Source organism: Zalophus californianus, chromosome 1, assembly GCF_009762305.2.
Source record: "Zalophus californianus isolate mZalCal1 chromosome 1, mZalCal1.pri.v2, whole genome shotgun sequence".
Lineage (NCBI taxonomy): Eukaryota > Metazoa > Chordata > Mammalia > Carnivora > Otariidae > Zalophus > Zalophus californianus.
This window is the reverse complement of record NC_045595.1, coordinates 29,970,297-29,991,795: the sequence shown is the minus strand read 5'-3', so window position 1 is coordinate 29,991,795 and position 21,499 is coordinate 29,970,297. Positions and strand designations below refer to the sequence as shown.

The window sequence follows — 21,499 nt, the reverse complement described above, 5'->3', positions numbered from 1 at the left end:
GGTCAAGGGAGAATGGCTGTGGTCTGGGCCACCACAGCCATTATGCGAGTACATATATAATTCCCAGACGGGAAACCACGGGATGAGGCATTTACTGAGCACCCAGGATTCAGCCAGACATCAGGGAGATGGGTCTCTGCCCAAGGGGCACATTTGTGTTGGAGAAGCGATGACTATCAGCAGGAGTGAGCAAAAATTACATGGTGAAGACTCCACATGTCACGAAAAGGAGGGATGTGATAACTCAGGTGAGAATAAATGTTACCAGCGCAGCGGTCATGAAGAAAAAATATATGAGCTTGAGTCAAAGGAAGCGGTTTTCACTAAGTACCGTTTAGATGGGAGATGGTGATGATAGAATGAAACGATCTCAAGAGAGACTCAGTAGAATGAGAAGACAATCACCATGTGTTAAGCCCTTACTGGTCATCAGGGACTGTGCTAAATGCTTTCCATACATTTAGCTTTACCAGAACGAGGTGAAGGGGACATTGTTCTCACATGACACACAAGTCAAAGGAAGCAACATGTCCAAAGCATGCCATCTGAATCCTGGTGTACTGAACATGAGGCCTGTGCTCCTCCATACTGATGCCTGATTTGTCTTCATTCTCCAAGGACAATTTCCAGGAAGAACAAGAAATTAAACAGTATCTTGGTTAATTAAACGGAGTATCTTGGATAAAATGTTCCTGTTTAATTTTGTGCCAGTATTTTTAGTTACAGAATTTTCAGATACCAAAGATTTAAATTAGGCAAAAATGAGAGCCCTGCTTTCATCCTTAAATCACCCCATTATAAGATGTTTGGTGTAGTCAGCTGAGAATCAGCACCTTCAGAGTGAGATTGTTACTCGGTATTATTTACAGTTTGTTCCAAGATTTCAGCCTTTGGTGGTTGGAATTAAACTTCATATATAAGAGGCCTTTTGTTTTTGGTCAACATCCTTATGTACCACTTCTTATGGAGTCTGAAATGAGTCTCTGGTTTGTAGGTACCCAAAGAGGTGCATTCGGAGAGGGTGAACATCTACTGAGAAGAAAGTACCAAAGGTGAGAGATTCCATGGAGGTAAAAAAGAGCTTGAGATTATTAACGTTAAATAAAGCACTGTAAGAAATAAAGAATAACACATTGAACATAGAGAAAAGCTTTTCCAGAATCTGCTTATGTCTCTGTTGTATTTGCAATTTGGAGCAAGGTAGAGGGAAATCACCCCTATATTGGTCTATGGTTCTAACCTCTTTGTACATGCTCACTTTGCTTTCTCTTCCTCTTCAGGAATAACATAAACAGAAAAGGAAAAAACTCGCTTTCTTGTCTTTTTTGCTATTAGAAAGAAAAAAAATCAGCAGCCAAGACTGTTCTTGAACATCAACCCCAGGGAGGTGCCACAGAGGGCAGCCCGTTATGGGGCTCCGTGGTCAGGTCTTCAGCCTGTCACTCAGTAAAACTGTCTAGCTGTCATTCTTGTTACCGATGGTGGAAAGCATCCTGTGTGCCAGGCACCTAGGGGCAGTGGTGTAAGTGGAAAAGCCAGAGCCAGATGGCCTGGTGGTGCGACTTCACCTCTCTGTAATTCCCTTCCCTCATCTATAAAATGAGAATAATAATGACTTTTCATAGAAAGTTACGAAGAGTCAACAGATGACCGAAGTATTTACAAGAGTGCTTGGCATTTAGTAAATGCTTGATAACTAGGATTTATTGCTGGGTGGTAACTGCTTTACATGCGTGGCCCTGATGTGGGGCTATGATTACCCATTTTATAGATGGGGAGACTGGCTAAAAGAGACCCAAGAGCTTGGCCAAGGTCCACTGTCATTATCAGGCATGGGGCCAGGCTGACTCCAAAGCCTTATTTGACCTCTCTCTCTGTAGACCTTAAATTGAATATACGTGGTTAGAGAGGGCAGAAAACCATAATAAAATCTTTAAAAAAAATAAAAAGCAGTGTTTATTTGACAGAGAGAGAGAGAGCGCACAGAGGGAAAGGGAGAAGCAGACTCCGCATTGAGCAGAGAGCCTGATGCAGAACTTGATCCCAGGACACTGAGCTCATGACCTGAGCTGAAGGCAGACGCTTAGCCAACTGAGCCACCCAGGTGCCCCCAATAATGCTTTTTAAAGAAACTTTCTGACTTAAAAGGAATGAAATGATACACTTTAGCTTTAACAGTAAGCTTCAGTCAACCTGGAAAATTCACACTGGTATTCTGATCACGTTGATTATGCCAGGTAAAATCAAGTGTTGTAGTGTTTACCTTCTTGCCAAGACACTTAGTGCTGGGGTTGACTGGCTTAACGTCCATTTAAGAAAATACCCGTACCGGCAGGGTACGGGTACATATAGAATTACCATTACCATTCCAGAGGGCCTTAAGTCACCCACTGTGCCACCCATCTCTGTGAAGTTCCTTTAACCCATAGCAGTTCCCACAACCCTATGCCAAATCCCAGCCAATTCTGTCTCTCTGCAGGGGGAACCTATAAAGCCCCAACACAGTCCCTGGGTCAAGTCCCTCCTGCTCAGACCTTACACTCCCTGCTCCCCCAAGTCCCACAGCTGGGCTGTTTACCACCCCTCTAGTGGACAGACCTGGATTTCAGGAACTCAGTCCCTTCTTGCCTGCCTGTTCAGCTCCCAGAGGCCAATTTCAGACCTCTCTCTGCACTTGGTAATACCTCTGTGTCCACTTAGGAAGATAAAGCAAACATGAAATAAAAGAACATTATTGGGATTTTAGTTTCCGCGTTAGGGCACAACAAATAGATTTTTGTCTAAATCAGACTCTTCGGAGGCAAGGAGTGTTGTGGAGATTGGAACATTTTATTTCCTGCCATAAAAAGAAATCTCTTTTCATTTATGACACAATGAAGTCAATAAAGAAAAGGCTTCATTATAGTCAAAAGACCAATGAATCTCCTTTGGAGATAATCTCTGTATAAATAAAATATGCCAACAAGGTTGGTTTAATCCCAAGGGTTTTAAACTGCATGTTTAAAACCCCTTTATAGGCTGGCACCCTGCTGAAGCCAGTGACCTTCAAATTATTAAGATGTATTTTAACTGCTGGAAAGGCATGAATCATTTCTGGATTTCCAAGCTACTGGTTAACAGCAACATTTTGTTTTGTAACGCTCTTATTAGCAAGTTAGATCCTCTAATTTCCACAAAAAAGCATTTCTAAGGACATTTGTGCCTGACAATATGCACATTTGGCAAAGCCCACACAACACATTCAATAATCAGGTTAATTTCATGAGCTAAGTTTTGATTTTAAAAAGCTGGAATATCATTAAAGTCTGAAAGAATACTATAATGCAGTGAAAATAGTCTGTAGATGATGTATGTACGTAATGCTTCGGTAACTGCAATGAAAACACTATTGAAGTTTGTACTTTAAAATGAGTATCTCCTGATTGGAAAGTCTAGATTTTTAAAAGTACTTGCAGATGTTAATAATATGGATCTTAAAGGAACTGTGTGACCACTTCAATTATCTTAAAAATGTCACAGAATTATTACTTAGAAAGCATTACAAGGGGACTGATCGCTAAGTTACTGCATGCATTCAATTATGCTTTACCCTCCCAGGGTTAACAATGGAGAACCCATAACCATGGAACATTCGATTCTGAAAAACCTTTAGTGAAAAATATTAAGAGTCAAACCCCTTTCATTCTCCTGCACAAGTCAGAGTTCAGCTTGCCTGGCAAACCAACCAACCACCTAACCACTGTTCCCATATATGGAGCAGGCACTCTAATTCCAAATTTTCCTGATTAAAGAATTAATATCACTTCTATAGAGATTGGAACCTAACTTCAAAAGCACTTCTTTAATTTCTTTCACTTTGGATAAATACTCTTGCATCCAAAGAAGAGTTCTTTCTAATGTGGCTAACCAACCTCAGCCATCATATTCACATTATCTAGCATTTCCACATTTTACTAAGTGTAGGTGAAAGCAGGGAAAAAAAAAGTCTTCATTCTGACAAGACTGTCTTTGCTATGTTAAATCAGGAGAACATACTGAAGATTCTGAACTCCTGAATTTCAATTCAGTTAAGTAAAATTACTAAATGGCTATCTCCAAGGGATGAGTGATCAATTAGCAAAGCTCTCCTTAACCATTGCCTATTTTATAATACTTAGTTTCAACGTATTTATAAATTTCTCCCTAGGTCATTTAAATCACGTAGGCCTATTTTTGCACAGGGAATGGAAGTATAGGTGGGTGGAGAGTCCTTTTCTTAGAAAGTAAGGGAATAAAAGGGACCAGGGAACAGAATTAGAGATGAGTTTTTGATAAGGAAGGAACTTCAAAAGAATAACGAAACTATTCAGAGGGGCTGTAGGAGAATTCAGCAGAGAGGCAAAAGGTCAGTATTGGTAGAAGATCATCATCAAGAACTCCGTGGCGGGCGCGGGGGGGGGGGGGGGCAAACTACAGGGGATATTCACATGTATTTGAAATGCCTTGACTTAATGAATATCCAGATGAGGAGCTTGAAGTCCTGAGATACCAGAACTGTCAGAAGAGCATGCCAAGGGATGACAGAGCCATTTCAACGCATCTGTGCTTTGAAGCCACACACACAATTCCAATGGTAGCTCCACCCTTCCAATCAGCTTAGGCGAATTAATAGGGTCTCTGAGCCTCAGTTTCTGCAGCTATTAAGATGAGGCTGTCCACTGCACCTGTCTCCACAAGGCTGACTAGTGAAAATAAACCATGTCATCAGTAAACGTTCAATACATTTGCATGATGATGTTTTCTAAAAACAAGGTTAAATGTAAAGGAAGTCCTAGGAACAGAGCTTATTGCACATTCTAGTGATGACCTAGAAGCTCTATTTTATAACAGTTTGGTGCCTGAGTTTTCGATCTTACCCTGTTGCATCCATAACATTTTTAACCAGTATAATGGTTCAGTTTACCAGAGTGGTTGTCTGGAAATATCCTTTTTTAAACAATCAGTTATAGGAAATAAGGAGTTCAAGTGATAAAGGTTGATAAACTGGAGGCCCAGTAGCCCTGTTACTAGGTTTTGAACAAGGATAAAATATATAACTGAGTTTGGGTGCCCGGGTGCCTTAGTCGGTTAAGTGTCTGCCTTTGGCTCAGGTCATGATCCCGGGGTCCTGGGATGGAGTCCCGCATCGGGCTCCCCGGCTCAGTGGGAAGCCTGCTTCTTTCTCTGCTCCTCCCTTCCCACCCCTGCCTGTGTGCTCATGCACGCGCACGCTCTCTCACAAAAATAAATAAAAATCTTAAAAAAATATGTAACTGAGGTCTAGCGGGTAGAACAAGTACTTCATATGAATTCTGTAAATATCCTACTATTTTTGGAAATAAGAACAACGAGATAATTCCTCGGGTAAATCATTCAGAAGGATCCCAAGGAGGTCTCCACTAAGGAAAAGTTAGGTTGAAAGCTTTACCAGAGTGAAAATAACCCCCGAATTTATTAAAAATTTATTTCTTACGCATGACATAGTTGGATGCTAATAACCAGAAGAAACCGTAAGAATAAAGAGAATAACGGATCGTTGAAGTGCATCATAAATTGCAAAATATTTTACAAATGGGACTATCAAACAGGTCAGTGGGGGTTTTGTTTCAGAAAACGGGAGAGAATGGGATGAAACTGAAAAATCTGCAAAGAAAGGTCATGGAGAGTAACTTCTTCCCAGTTAAGGGTGAATGAGTTGATTGGTCTTGGCATCCCCCGCTCCCCCACCACGAAGGCTGTGCCATCTGGGAAAACAGAGAAAGAGTGGCCTCACTCTTGGTTCCTCTCGTCCTTTACTGTCACACTGCACTACCCCATTCCAACTATTTCATTTCCACAGCTGCGTTACAGCTCAAGGCTGCGTTTACTATGTCCAGCGAGGGACAACTGACCACCATGGATTTCTCAGTCAGTGAGAATCTGAAGCAATTATCTTTCCATGTACTTACACCACCAGCGAGTACGAATTAGGAAAAACTCATGTTTCAATAAACGCCCTTGGGTTGTGAGTACAGTAGTCCCCCTCATCCGGGGTTTTAGGTACCTGCAGCTGCGGTCCAGATGCAGGTGATCCCCCTCCTCCTCCTGATGTACCGTCAGAAGGACAATCGTAGCCGAATGCTACGTCACCAAGCCTACGTCACTCCCCTCACTGCAGCCCATCCCACAGGCATTTTATCTTCTCGCACCATCACAAGAACGGTGAGGACAGTACAATAAGATATTTTGAGAGAGGGACCACGTAACTTTTATTACAATACGTGGTTATAATTCTTCTCTTTTAGTATTAGTTATTATTGTGAATCTCTTAGTGTGCCTGATTTATAAATTCAACTTTCTCACAGGTATGTACGTATAGGAGAAAACAGTATACATAGGGTTTGATAAGACCTGCAGTTCCAGGCATCCACTGGGGGTGACAGAACATATGCCTCACGGCGAAGGGGGGTGGGTGGGGAGGACTACTGTATTTACCTTGGTGATTAAACAGGTAGCTGGGAAATGAGGGAGAAAACACTCAAAAAGCCTTTCTGGTCTGAAACACCTACCCAGAGGTGCAGCAAGGCAGGAACAATGGATTGGCATTTTCTGAGGATTCTAGTGAACTGAAAATCCTCAAGTCCAAGGCAAAGAGCAAGGCGTGGTGGGCCACACCCAGTGAATGCGGTTCAGTGTGCGGGACAATCTTAACCTGAGTACCAGGCAAACGCTCGCTCTCCACAGGTACTGGGATGAATAATATGATTTGGGAGGGAACGCTTCAACAACTGGCTTAGAGTTTCCAAAATGCTTTTACATATAACATCTCATCGGAGTTTTAACACTGCCTCAAGTGCAGGTAGATCAAGCATCCTATTCACTTTACAGATTCTGGGAACTCAGGCTCAGGGAGGTCAAGGCATTGGCCAAAGGTTTCACGGCAGAGGCAGGGCGAGATCCTAGGTTTTCTGATTCCCTATCCCGTGGGAAAAGAAAATAAAAATTGAAAGACAGCCCAAGAAGTACCTCACCATTTAACCTTATAGAATGGACTTCAGCTGTACAGGTACCCACCAGCTGTGTCTGTCAGATGACTCAGTTCAGAGGAGAGAGAAGCTCCTAGGCATTTTCCAGAGGTCAACACATATTCTAGGTGATGCAAGAGGAAAATGATTATACACACGTGCTAGCGCATGAATCCTGCAGATTGGACAAAACTACTTATTTCATGCAAGTGGAAGACTGAGGATTCCTGTCTGCTTCCTCTCCTCTCAAAGGCAGGAGTGCAATTTCCTCTACCAAGACTCAAGGGTGAGGGTCAGCGAAGAAGAATGGAGGGGAACACAAAACCTATCCCGTCTGTCTGGGAATGGGTTAGTAGCCATGAAATGATCCAGTGGGAACTTACCCAGAGACTTTTCTGCTACCCCTCTTGTTTCTGTGTGACAAGCTTTCGTGAGAGAAGGTGACCAGAATGGAGAAAACATGGTCAACTCCAGCAATACCTAATGACTTACATATACCGACACACAAAGGTGACTTCACATATACCGACACATAAAGGTTCAATTAACTCCCCTACCATAACTGCACCTAGTGAAGGTTTTTTTTAATGTTTTATTTATTTGACAGAGCGTGTGCTCACAAGGGGGAGTGGCAGGCAGATGGAGAGGGAGAAGCAGGCTCCCTGCTGAACAGGGAGCCCGATGTGGGGTTTGATCCCAGGACCTCAGGATCATGACCTGAGCCGGAAGGCAGATGCTTAACCGACTGAGCCACGCAGGTGCTCCTTGTGAAGGTTTTTAAACAATAGAAGCATTCCATGGCACCAGGAGAACGACTGTAACCTCTGAGCTTCACAGATAGAGCCTCTGAAGAACTTTAAGAAAGGTTTGCTGACATGAATTCATTTATTCAGAGAATTAAAAATGCTCATTATGTGCCGGGTATTATTCTAGCACTAAGGAGACACCCACTTGCCTTTATGAGGCTCTCATTGGAGGAGAAGGAGACAATAAGCCAACAAGGACAATACATGGTATATCAGACGGGGAAGACCTTTGTGGAGAATGAGGGGAGCTGCAGGTGTGTGGGATGCACCGCTAGAGGAAAGTAGTGCCTCTGTTTACAGAAAGATAATTAATGGCAGGAGGATGGATGTCAGAGATATCTAAAGATAGATATTTACCAGTACATAAACCCAGAGGAAGCAAGTTCAAATCTGGCAAAAAGGAAGGGATGCCAAATACACATGGTGGGACCATCTTCAATTCCCACGTCCCACCTACTACGACCAACCAGCTGCTGCACTTCTTACTGTTTATGGTATTTGCTAGGATTCACTAGAGTGTCTCCCACCAGTCCCTACCCCTAACACCAACTGAGGGTTTCATCTTTTCTACCTGAGGACCAATGAAATATTCCATTGCCCTGGACCAAGAGTGTATCCCTAGACTTGCCCACAAAATCCTAAGAAGCAAAACTTCCAACGTTAAGATAAAGTATTTGCAGAGGAAGGAATCTTAGGAGAAAATGCGAGAAAACCATATCACAAATTGCGATTAAAAAAAAAGTAAGCGCCAAGTTGCCTATCAAAATGAAACCTGGTCCAAGTGGATTGCAAATATCTGTGCTTTCCCTTTTGTCTACTGTTACCTCCCCTCCCTGCATGTGAGTCTACCCTGTATAAACTCATAGCTGTTTGTTCCTCTTGAAGAGGACTTTATGACACTGCAGATATGTAAAGGAGCAAAGATTTCATTAAATCCCCCTCAGTGAAGGATCTCTTAGGGCAAGCTTTCAAAGGCTAGGAAAATAATATTTTGTCACGGCTGTCACACAAAAGTGCAAACAAAAGAGAAAAACAATTAGCCCATTGGAAAGAAGAGTGTGTCTTACTTACCCGGAATAGGAATCACAGGGATACTTTCATTGGGGACCACCCGAGGGGAACTGCTATCTTCCACGTAGAAATGAGCTGTCTGAAAACATTTTCTGGGTAGGAAAGAGAAAAACATGCCAACGGTGAGACCAGAGAAATACACTTTGAGGTCTTTTTTTTTTTTTCAATTCTTCCTTCACAGATTTTACCAGCTTTAAATACCACATAGCACTGAGTGCAAGCCTATGGAAAAGTAACAAGATTTAAGAAGGACAACATTCCATCTATCGGAAGACTCCCCAAGAGCTGAAGAATATTTACTTTTGGTTTTTATTGTACCATATACCATCTCCTGATAGTCAAAAGGGAAAAGCTTACTCGTAAACCGCTCAAATCCACCAACACTTGGCATCAACGGAGCAAAACTTGGTGCACAAACCGTTAGGATGAGCCCCCCCCCCACACAATATTTCTAAATTTGACCTGTTACAAAAGAGTAATTTGATCTTCTAAACCTCCAGCACCAAGTTCGAAACCACACCTCTAACCCTCCCAAATGCAGTCATCAAAGAGCCCCAAGTACACAATAGCACCACATTGTTAGTGCTCAGCAAAGGCCCCCGAAGCTACAGACAGCTCTCTGAGAGGGTCAGAGGGCTTGAAGGGGGCAAGCCCTCAAAATCCAAGGCCCTGGCCAAACCACATCAGAGGTAAGAACCTAGAGCTCGCAGGTGTCCCCTGCCTGTTGTGTTATTTTACCTGGACTTCAGGCAAAGCAGGGAGCAAACACTGGTCATCATAGGACAGGCAGTTCACAGAAAAGCCATCAGCAGCTCACTCAGCCTCTGCCTACTGATGCTGGCCGGCCCTCGGCTTTCCAGCATCCACGTCACTGCTCATTGCGGCCCTAATGAGCTGCCGGAAGCACAGGCTGAATATTTAATGAGGCTGCTCAGCGTGAATGGCTATTGTGACCAGAGAAGGGTCCCTGTTCGTCTGGCGGAGGGGCTTCACAATAGCTGGCCCTACTGCTGGGGCTGTGAGCCAAGCAGGCGGCATCCTTCTGGTGCTCGGTGTCCCTGGGATCCAGCCCGCTCCTCTGGCGCCTCACACCAAGCCCCGATTACACACACTGCAGCTTTACTGTTCCTGGGGGCTGCATTCCAACCACTAGAGTAAGTCAACTTTTCTTCAGAGTTGTCTTTGCTCTTTGAATCCAAAGTATCCTGGGATGATTCTGCTGGGCACGGCATTTTTCTTTAAGCAGTGCCTGTTTCCAGACGGGAAGCAGCTCTAACCGATTGTACATTTGGGCACTGTTCTAGAAGCAATCTGGACTGCTGCTCCATGCCATTAGGGGGTTCTGAACATAAGTCACTCCTACTCGGCACACGTCTTGCAGGACTGCTCTTGCAGAGGGCTGAAAATGATTTTTTCCCCCTACAAATGCCTGGCATTGGTAATATAAATAATAAAACAAGTTTTCATCACTCATCGTTAGCTGCCTTTACCTAAATTTGGAAAGAACGTCAGTCAGTCTGACTTAAGCTACATGGATATGAAATGCACAAAATGTTTTAGGGCTCTGGTAATAACCAGATCTTCTACTGAATGTGAAAATGATGGAAATCCATGCGAAAACACACACACACACACACACACACACACACACACGATTTACTTGTCTGAGGGAGTAGCTTCTTTCTGTTTCTAAATCAGTCATCAAGTTTTTCTAATCTTGGATTCCTCTCTTCCTCAAATTTGCACAGATTTCCAGAAAGTAGCATTCAAGTTAAAACACAGGTGACAGACTTCACAAATGAGGTAAAACCTTAACCGCCCAGTGTCATAGCTAGGGAAAACCTGCCTTTGTTGAGAAACCGGACCATTCAAGAACTTACTAGCCCAAAGAAGTGCTCTGTAACACTGAAATGACATGCAATTCATCAGGTCAGACTCGAACTAATTGGAAACACACACACACACACACACACACACACACACACACACACAACAAATGAGTCTCCTGTTTTAAGACATAATTACTATACCTGTTAAATTTCTAATATATAAAGCTATTAGTACAAAGAGTTGCTATTGGCCAAGGCATTGCTCAAGACAGATGACTCTGAAAGGATAAACTATATTGTCGATTCTTTTTCTGGAAGAAGGCAGGCAGGCTGTTCACTCACTGTTACATGTGGAGCTAACGGCTCTGCATTCTCTTCGGGGACAAAAAAAAAAAAAAAAAAAAAAGGCAGTGTGTACCGAAGCACATCACACCCCAGTGCCCCATGTGTTGCTGTTTATAATGGATTTTCCCTGGAGCAAAATAACCCTGTGATTGTCAGAGAAAAGCGCACCAGCGCGGATGAAGGTCAGAAATCCAGGAGACACACAGCTCTCCACATCTGTACCCTGGTGCATGTCACACCTACTTTCCTCCCACATGAGGACTCAGGTGGGCAACTACCTATAGAACTTTGGGGAAATATCTTCCCTTAGAATAAGGACTCAGCACCCACTGCTCAGCATGGAGCGTGCAGATAATGCCTTCCCTCTACAATTGCTTAGAAGCTTTAAAGCCACTTCCTTAAGCCTGGCTAAGCATGCGAATTACATAACATAATATACGATGGCAACAGAAAAATTAGGAAATACACATGAACGAAAAGGAAAAGCAATCAATTAAAGTTACTCCAAATCCTCTACCTAGTGATCATTACTGTTAACATTTTGGGGGTATATTCTTCCATGCTTTTCCTCTTTTATTATTGTCCCTCAATCATCGGTGATGAGGGGCCAGAGCGGTCTGACCAACAAGACAGACAAGGTGCTTCTCTGGGTGAAGATCTGCAATAAACAAGTCAACCAGTGATTTCAAATAGTCAAGGGCTATGAAGAAAGTAAGACGGGCTGAGGTTGCCACCAGAGCAGAGACCTGGCTGAAGGGGATTAGCCATGGGCAGGTGTCGGGGAAGACCACTCTAGGCAGGTCAAGCAACTCATTCAAGAGCAGAGTGAGCTTGCATGCTGGAGGAACTGAAAGGAAGCGAGAGGTAAAGCAGGGAAGGGCGGCAGGAGGCAAGGGGGGAGGGGTGGCCAAGAGCCAGATCATGGCAGCTCCAAGGCCACAAGTTTCCCTGGTATTTACGGAAAATGGAAAGCCAACCAAGGGCTTTAATCAGTGGAGGGGCACAGTCAGACTCATCTCCTTCAAAACGCTCATTCTGGCTGCCATGTGATGAGTCGGGGGGACAGGGCAGCAAAAATGGAGCAAGGAGATCCACCCACATACAGACACATGGACAGGCTGTTTTCTGTTGTGTTTGTAACAAAATTAAATCATACTGTACCTAACTCCCTTATAACAAACAGGAACTGACATACTCATTAATGCTAGCTTCCTCCCGATTTTATGGATGTGTCACATGGTTAGATATTTAGCCCTTTAATCACTAATTACTAGAGGTCTGCTTTTTTTTTTTAAGATTTTATTTATTTATTTGAGAGAAAAGAGAGAGCACAAGGGGGGGGGGCAGCAGAGGGAGAGGGAGAAGCAGGCTTCCCCCTGAGCAGGGAGCCCGCTGCGGGACTCGATCCTAGGACCCTGAGATCATGACCTAAGCCAAAGGCAGACGCTTACCCAACTGAACCACCCAGGTGCCCCTGGAGGTCTGCTTTGAGTGAGGGACTGATCCAGGTGCTAGTTTGGTGTCCACTTTTCAACACCATTGACCACACTGAGGTGAACTCTTTTGTGTGCAAATTAGACATTGTGGGTTTAATACCTAAGAAAATCAGCTGGTCCAGGGTCAATGCCACATGACATTGGGTCTGAACTCACTCCTTTCAGAGAAGTCCCACGAGAGATTGTCTTTGGCCTTCGGCAGTGTCCAGGGATAAACAAGTCAGGGATTTTGAAAATGAGGGAAAAGGAAAAACAAGTTTTCATGCCTCTAAATGTTTCCACTGTGATGTGTTGGAAGAGGTAGTGCTGTCTCTCATTTTGAGCTCAGGAGAATGGAGACAGAATTTCTGAAAATGCTCAAGCAGGTCCCTGTGCATACAATTTCAAATTTCTGTCTAGGTCCGATTCTCTTTCAACCAACTTATTCTAAAAATGCCTCCTTGAAAGAAAGAAACAGATTCTGGATCATAAAGGGTCATTTTCTAAAATTATCATTACTTCACAATGAACATTTGTTTAGCAAATACCTTAAAAAGGGAAGGAAAACAATGAAGTGGACCACGTTGGGAATGAAAAATACATTTACAAGTTTAATTACTAATTATAGTCTGCTAGATCTCCACCATATATTTTATATTCTTCCCTTTCCCCCCTTTTCCTTCCCTTCCTTGCTGTCGCCACCCATATGTCTCCCCTAAGGAACTGAGAACAGGTAAGTTTTTTCCAATGACCCTGACTGGCTTAGTCATGATCCAAATTAGGTTTTGGAGGGTCCTGAAGTCAGTCAGTCTCTCTCTCTCTCTCTCTCTCTCTCTCTCTCTCACACACACACACACACACACATGCACACGCGCACACGCCAATAGGGTTTCAGTCAAGCAGTGGTTATCAATGAGCAGTACATATGTATCTCTTTGGTCTGGGGAGCTTTTAAAACACCCATGCTGGAGGAGCCCCACTCCTAGTGACTGCAGCTGAGCAGTTCCAGGGTGGAGGAACAGGCCTGTGTCATCTGGAAAAACTCCCCCGAGGATGCTGGTGTGTACTGTCCCTGGTTAAGAAGCACAGTGATACAGGGAAAATGGTTCCAGAGAGTCTTCAGTACTCTAAGAAAGCCACTGAAGAAATAAAACAGTCTCAGATGGCACATACCATTAAAAGTGACCATAAAAGCAAGCATCTAGAATTTAGAGGGTCCCAGATGGGATAAAAAAAAACTGTAGCTGAGAATTCAAGGATGTTAACATAATCCTCTCAAATACAGGAAAAAATAAACTGCATCTCACATACTTAAATAAGAATTTGAAAGGTCTTCCGCTCTGTTTCTGTTGGAACCTAAGTTCTCAGAAAGAGGATGGCATTTCCTGAAGTTGGAGCATCGTGTTCTGCTACCCATATTGGAGAAATATCTTCTCAGATCGCAGATTCCTCAAGTGAAAGTTTTTCCTCCTAAAGTGACTCTTTACGCTGTGGACTGCTCTGCTTATCTGCCAGCCAATTAAATTTTGGTTTGTGTCATGGAATTGAATCTGTATTTATTTATTAAGTAGTTCATGGATGTTCTGATGTACTTATTCCAAGTGTCCTGCCACTTGAACAAAACTGAAAAACAGAGTCAGACGGCTCTCTCAAACTCATCCCCGTGAAGAAATATCAAGATAGAGTTATATCAGACACTCACTGAATGCTTCTAGATAGCAGCAAGAAAGACACCCCAGTGGGCACGAGGTAATTTTTCTTCAGTTCCAACTCAAGGGATACGGGGACCAGAATGCAAACAAAAAGGGAGATGTGCATTTGCTGGTCCCTTAGTTGGCTGCACTCCTTACGTGCCTCTCATAGAAAAACCGCCTCTCTGCACTGAATTGACAGTCAACCGTTTAAAAGTATACATTTTTCATGTAACACAGCTCCTAAATCCAAGCCCAGTGTTTCTGGTGCTTGACTGAAGATGGCCAACCTATTAGATAGACATGCAACTCACGAAAAGTTCCAAGTAGCAAAATGCAAACACACTAGCTGTATCACTTTTCATTCATTCATCCATTTTTAGAAAATTTTAAGACTTTTAGGAAAGGCTTGACTGGGAGTCAAGAGGATAATGTGTGATACCCTCTCTAGTAGCTCATCAAATTGATATGGATTCTGCGAGCAGCTCCCTCGGTCTCAAGCCCAACCCCACATCTGTGGTCTGGGCCTGTGCGGTGCCTCGTGCATGGATGGATCAGTCGAGCTTATAAAATGCCCATGGACACGTTAAGTGGACAGTCATGAGCGTTTGGTCTTGGACTAAGATTTCTAAAAGTACCTTCTCATTCCTTTAGGTAAGGAAGAGATTTTGGAGAGAGAGAGGCTTTTTCAAAAACCAAGGATTCTCTGCTTGTCATCAGGATGCAGTAAATATTGACCAGTATCAGCAAGCCATGAGTGTCGATTCTCCGAGCACCGGCCCCCCCGCAAACAGCGTGCGTGCACACACGCTGCCAGCACAGGACAGGCCCGGGGCATTTAACTGGTTCTCTGGATGAGAGAGACAGACAGACAGACAGACACACTCCCTGACTGCAGCGGCTCCGACAGTACTTTATCAGTGTCAATAATTACTCAAGTTACAGAGACTTACTATTCAAATAAAATGCAGCAAACGAAGATGAGGAAGAAATCTCTAGACTTGCCCTTCTCCCTACCCATCTCCTTCCAGGAATCAGACACACCCTTAACGAAGAACACCCAGAATGACCCAAGTTCTACAGAAAGACTTTCCTTTCTGTTGCTTCAGTTTTTTCCCCAAATACTTGCAGAGATAACCTTTGCTATCTTCATTCTTTCTTACATCTCTTTCTGCCCCTCGAACAAGAATCTGGGAATAATCGAGGCGATAGAGACTTTTCAAAAGCAAACTGCTGATCTTGAGTTCTGAAAGACTGAATATTGGAAAGGTCTGGAATTCCACTTAGGACCACTGTATATCGAAAAGCGTCCTCAAAAGGTAGCGTTTCCAGCCCTGCTTACAGGAGCAGAGGTTTCTGAGTTACACAGACATCTGGGTCAAAGTGTACATCCCTTTAGACAAGAGATGAGAGGTCCCATTGTTCTCATTCTGGATCCCTGGCTTCTTACAACACTGCCCTCCACATCACCACCGCTGGGGCCCAGGGAAGAGCAGATCACCACGCCATTCCTAGAGTCCTACACAAACCTGGGATGACAAAATAACCGAACAATGTGTGGGGATCAGAAGCCCAGTCACTATCTTCCAATTAAGCCTAACGGTTTTATAATCATGTCAGGGTGACAAGGAGTTTGTCAGCAGTGTGCAGCTCAAAATGCTAATTGCAGACGAGAACGGGCAGTTGGCTAAGCTACTGCTGCATATTAATTAAGCAATCCTAACTGATTTATATACTGCCCTCATCTAAATTTACAGTGCCATGCCTGCTAATAATCCCATTTATTTTCATGCCGTTGAGTACAGAAATCACATTAATATTTACTTTCGTGAATGGATCTGTTGTAGTAAACCATGTATGAATAAGAGCCACTTATAAACAGAAAGTTGGGGATATTCACATGCCTTCAAGGAAGCTGATTGAGAGCTGTGTTTAAAAAGATGTGGATTGATTTATTAGGGCAAAATGTTTCTAGAAATTGAAGTGACAAAGACAATAGAAGGAAAAGCCTGGGGCCGTTGTTGGGCTTTTCCTCAAAGAGGAGTGTCTGCCTGAAATAACTTAGGGGTCCCACTTGGAAAAGAGCCCACTCTAAGTTCTGAGTTGAGATTTTTTTCAGATGCAACCACTCACTTGCTGTTCAGTTTCCTTTACTGTATGTGAAATGATTCTGTTTGTCAGCTCAGTTTATGCTTGTATCATCTTTCCAGGAAGGAATCTCCTAGAAAGAAGAATTCAGAATTGCACTGCTCATTTTCATATGCTCCAAACCGTAAAAGGCACATGTGATCTGACAAATATCAAAGTACTTTGGGGAATAATCAAATGGCATATTTCACCTCAGGGCAATTCTGGAAATCCCGGGACACAGGGTTGTCATACCTTGGATAACTACAGCCTGTCAGATGTGAGGAGGAGATGAAGGGAAAAAGGAAAGAGGAAAAGTGTACCCAACCATGAAGATGGATGAGGTGTGAGAGAGGATATGTATATTAAACGAGGAGAAAAGGTTTCAAAATATTTTGGGTCTCACATGGTCAGGAGAGATGGCCCATTCAACTCTTGTTACAGCTGCAAGTGACAAAAACATGATTTCTGCAGCGAGAATTTCATGGGAGGATACTAAGTGCCTGCAATTAGCATCTAAGGAATGTGGGAGGAAATTAAATTATATACACCTAAGTGGTTTCAGCACAATACACTTTCATGCTAAATATTAAGTTTGCCAAGCAATCCCTGGAGAGTCGTAGGAATGACGGAAATACTGCTAATGCTTTCCAGGAGATAAGACAGCAGTGGTCATTTCATAAACCACATTTTGAGTGGACCGAGAACCTGAACAGGGCGGTTTTTACGTCGTGGCTGGTGTTAAGCAAGGGAGCTCTAGACTGCACTTCCCAGTCCTCCGAGCTTTTACCCAGAAAAGAAGGCTTGAAGTCGGGGGCTTTGAGGTAGCTGTCCCACACTTAGAACGCTGGCCTGGAATGTTCTGAATTTCTGAACTGAGGCTTAAGGGACTCTCCACCTCTCCTCTTGCCACTGTTTCAAGGCAGTGACACAATCCACCACGGATGGAAGTAGTTCATGGGGACAGGATGGTCTGACTCCTTTTGGGCAGGAGGTGGGAAATGTAAACTCACGTTTTATTCATTACACATGATTCAACATCTGTAACGTACAATGTTCTGGTAAACACTTTTTGGCGACTATTTCATTAATATGCTAAGTCGGTCAGCCTTCAGCTGGAAGAGTGTTCTTTTAAGGATCTAGCAAGGTATGACATGTCTTTTCACTAAAAAGCCCTATGGTAGTACTTTTTAAATACTTGGGACCCTCCGGGAAAGAGAAAAGTTGATTTAGACATCACACTATCAACCAGGTCAAATTCCAAACGATTTAGGAGTTTAACATTAAACTTTGAAATCATAAAAGTACTAAAATAAGTCATCTCAGAATGGAGAAAGACTTTCTAACAAGGACTCAAAATCTGGAAACCAAAAAAGAAGTTTATGGGTAAATCTGAGTATATGAAATCGAAGAAACAGCATGAAACAGAGTTCAGAGACAAACCACAGATTAGGAAAAAATATTTGCAACCCTGATTGCTGACAGTCATCTCTCTCGATTAGAAAAAGACCAACAATGCAAAGGAAAAATGAGCAAAAGACCAACAATTTAGAGCAAAAGAAACACAAAGGACACAAACATGAAAGATGCTCTGCCTCACTCATGATACAAGACAACACATTCCAACTATACTAACACACCATTTTTCCCCCCACCCATGAGGCTGGAAAAATCACCCCCGCTTGACACCACACCATGCTGGGTAAGGTGTAGGGAAACAGGGGCTCACGTGTTGTTGAGAGAAGCCACCGTGGGTATGGCTCCGGGGAGGGCAATTTGGTGCCATCCATCAAAATTACAAATGCTTGTCGCTCCTGACAGAGCCCATTTCCCGACTTTTATCCTACAGATAGACTTCTCCACTTGTGCAATGACATAAAGTTATTCACCTTGGTACTTCTTGTAATAACAAAAGACTAGGAACAACCAAAAGGACAGCCATACAGGACTGGTGAAATAAATCAGGACAACCACACAAAGGAATAGTGTGCTTCTGGAAAACACGAGGAAACCACTGATGCACAGAGGAAAATCACATTAAGTGAAACAAGCAAGGTGTAGGATAGAGTACGCAGTGTTCTGTGTAAAAGGAGATCTGGGGGTAGAGGTTCCTATTTGCTTACACACCCGCCCCCAATGTCTGGAAGAAGAGACAACAAACCAGCAGTCGTGGTTACCTATTTATGAGGAGGGAGGGAGTCAGCTGGGTAGGTGACCAGATGAGATGGAGGGGGATACAGAAAATGAAGCTCTTTGACTTTCAACTGCGTCAAGTATTACCTATTCAAAACTTAAATCAACTACTTTTTTTGTGGAAAAATTAAATCCATGGGTCTGATTTTTATTTATTTTTTTTCTTCTCTGTTCTGGGGGGATAACTGGCTGTCACTTCCCGTAACCAGTGTCTGCTTTAAGGGTTCTGTCCACCCTCAGACTGCACAGGCTTCCTCCTCCCACTGTGCGCGGGGACGGTTCAAGGCAAGTGAGGTCAGACCAAATGGGCGAATGGATATCACCCTCGGGTTTATGTGCACAGACTTTGCAAGAGCTATTGTAACTGTCTGGAGGATTGCTCTTCGGGTAGCTTTTTGGGCTCTTCTGATTCCCTGCCACATTTTGGATGGGATGCAGACCAGGACAGGAAATGAGAGTGGAAGAAAGAGGCCAAGGCAGGAGATGAGAGGCTGACGCCCCACTTCCCCGATGCATCTGCAGCCTGGCAGGGGAGGGTGGGGCCCCTGTTCTCTGGGAGGCTTTTTATAGTGCAGCAGAGGACAGAACTGGGTCAGAGGCTGCTGCCAATGCTCCCGGGATATAGAAGGAGGGAGGAGAGGGGACAGTGGGCTGGTGGTCTTCGGCACACGCAGCTATCAAGAGGAACGAGAAACTGTAAGCTCTGGAGGAACAGAGTATGGCAGGGCAGCCGGCATAAGGAATAGGGGAGATCCAAGCCCCCGGAGGACAGGATCTCTATCTGACCCACCCTTCATCATGGATTGGTTGGCAAAGCCCATCCAGCAGTGAGGAGAAGGGGCACTGCTCCGGACTCAGACCGCCACGGGGCTGTCCCACCTCAGCCACCCAAGAGGGGAGCCCAGTCAAGGAACTTCTCAGTCTCCGTTGCCCATCCTTTGGATGGGGAAATATATTACATACACTAAGCACTTCACATGTACTCCCTCATTTCCTCTTCGCAACAACCCCATGAAAAGGAACTATCATTGGACACCAAGGCTCAGAGGGCTTTGTTCAGTTGTGTAAGGTCACACAACCAGGAAGAGATAGAGCCGCAGTGAGAACCTCTCTCCCCGAGCCAAGGCCTGTCTATCTTTACTACTATATTATCAACAAAGTAAAATATGGGATCCATAATCAGGTGGATTCTATAAACACTTGTAGCTTCCCAAGATAGTGCTCGACTTCTAGATCTAAATGAAAGTCATTGTGCTACCCCCAAGCTTCCGGCACTGAGAAGCAGAGAAGAAACCAGAGAGACTGAGCACCTTGTAACAAAACACACCCTCCTAGGAACTAAAATACATCTATAATAAGCCCACTCCCACATCTGGGGCTAGGAACAGAAGTTAGAGTTAACCACGGGCCACCTAGCTATAGTATCATGTCTGAAGAGAATGTAGACATCAGATGCGCATTATCTCTGTGATGTCCCTGAGGTGATCCACTTTTTAAAGTGTTACAGTCAGAAACACATCATATTTATAACAGACTGGGCATGAATATTAGGCATTTACATAATGTCGAAGGTACTCTAAGATTAGAACTTGGAATCTAATGCTATACAGAGGGGATTCTATTTCGGTCTTTATCACTGGAGTTTTGGAAACAGATTAGAACACTGAAGTCTTCAGTAAGTAAAAAGATCTTAGAAAGAATCATTACATTACCGGTGTCAGCAGTTACCCCTTTTCCCTACAAGGCCAAAACCACACCATGTAGCTTAAAAGAAGGTAGATCATAGAATTTCTCATTCATCTTCCACAATTCCTGTACTCTACCTTCTCAGATCTCATAAGTACACCTGATTAGAGTCGATGGGTTTCTAAAATTTCATCTCAATAATCTGACTTATCCTCAACCAAGGGAGACAAATCATTTCATGTAAAGATTCTAAGGTAAATACTATAAATTGGTTCATTGAAAGTAATAAGAAACTACTCACAACACAATATTAGTGAATTATCCTAATTGGCAATATTAAAATATTAATTACCACATTAATATTAAGTAGAGTTTGCCTAGATAAGCCTTATAAAAATATTATCAAGAGGCTCATGTGGGGTGATTAAGATCACATGACCAGGAGTTCTAAAGGTTTACTGTACATCAGGACAATAATTTTTCCCAGTCTTCAAGCTATCTAGAACGAGTGTGCTTTCATTTTTAAAAAATTCCACTCTTATGGGAAAACACGTTATATCCCCCATTTGCTCACTTCTCTCTTCCTTTCCTACTCTTCTTCCTTAGCTTATTTATACATTTAGGTTTCTAAAGGATATTTTTCACTTGTAAGGCTTAATGCATGCGTTTTTGTTTTTTTTTTTAAAGCTCTGAAACATGCAAACATCTGAAATTTTGGAAAGATAATGGATGCAACTGACATACAGACACATCAACATAGAACATTCCAGTATGTCCCCTTCTAGAAATAAAAACACCCCCCAAAACTGCCAAATAAAGCAAAGCAAGCACACGTGGGACATACTTTCATTGCTACCAGCTACCCACAAGCTGTGTTGGTTATTTGCAATTCTCAACTTTTGGGAGTTGGGGTAAGAGAGGTAAATGGCAGCACTGTGCTGTCTAAAGGACTTTCATCCCCAGGGCAACAAAACAAAAATCCAGCAAGCCAGTCCCGGCCAAAGAGGCATCCCCCCCTTAAGCTTGACCGCCCCTCACCTGCTCCCCTTCTCTCCTCTCTCCCCAGAAGAAGGCACTTCACGGAAACGTCTGGGAGAGCCCTTGGACTTTATTTTGTTACACCCTCTAAACAGACAAAAAACAAAAGAGAACAGGTATAGAAGACAGTACTTTCAACTGGCCACCAAGAGTTCCACATGAATGCCCTCCCTCCCACCTAACACAGACATACCCATCACTGGTCCCAATTTGGGG

At 43.4% G+C, this 21,499-nt stretch overlaps 1 protein-coding gene across 5 annotated transcripts in view; it reads right to left on the bottom strand.

Moving 5' to 3' along the window:
* Window positions 1-21,499, bottom strand: part of PTPRG (protein tyrosine phosphatase receptor type G) — a 699,320-nt gene that overhangs the window by 44,906 nt on the left and 632,915 nt on the right. For 2 of the 5 annotated variants that reach the window (XM_027587463.2, XM_027587464.2), the window contains exons 14-16: window positions 21,284-21,370; window positions 8,900-8,991; window positions 7,072-7,146 (exon numbers count right to left, since the gene is read on the bottom strand). In XM_027587463.2, coding sequence (XP_027443264.1) covers window positions 7,072-7,146; window positions 8,900-8,991; window positions 21,284-21,370 — 254 coding nt within the window. The remainder of the gene's footprint in view (window positions 1-7,071; window positions 7,147-8,899; window positions 8,992-21,283; window positions 21,371-21,499) is intronic. The other 3 variants (XM_027587465.2, XM_027587466.2, XM_027587467.2) reach the window with 3 other exon arrangements.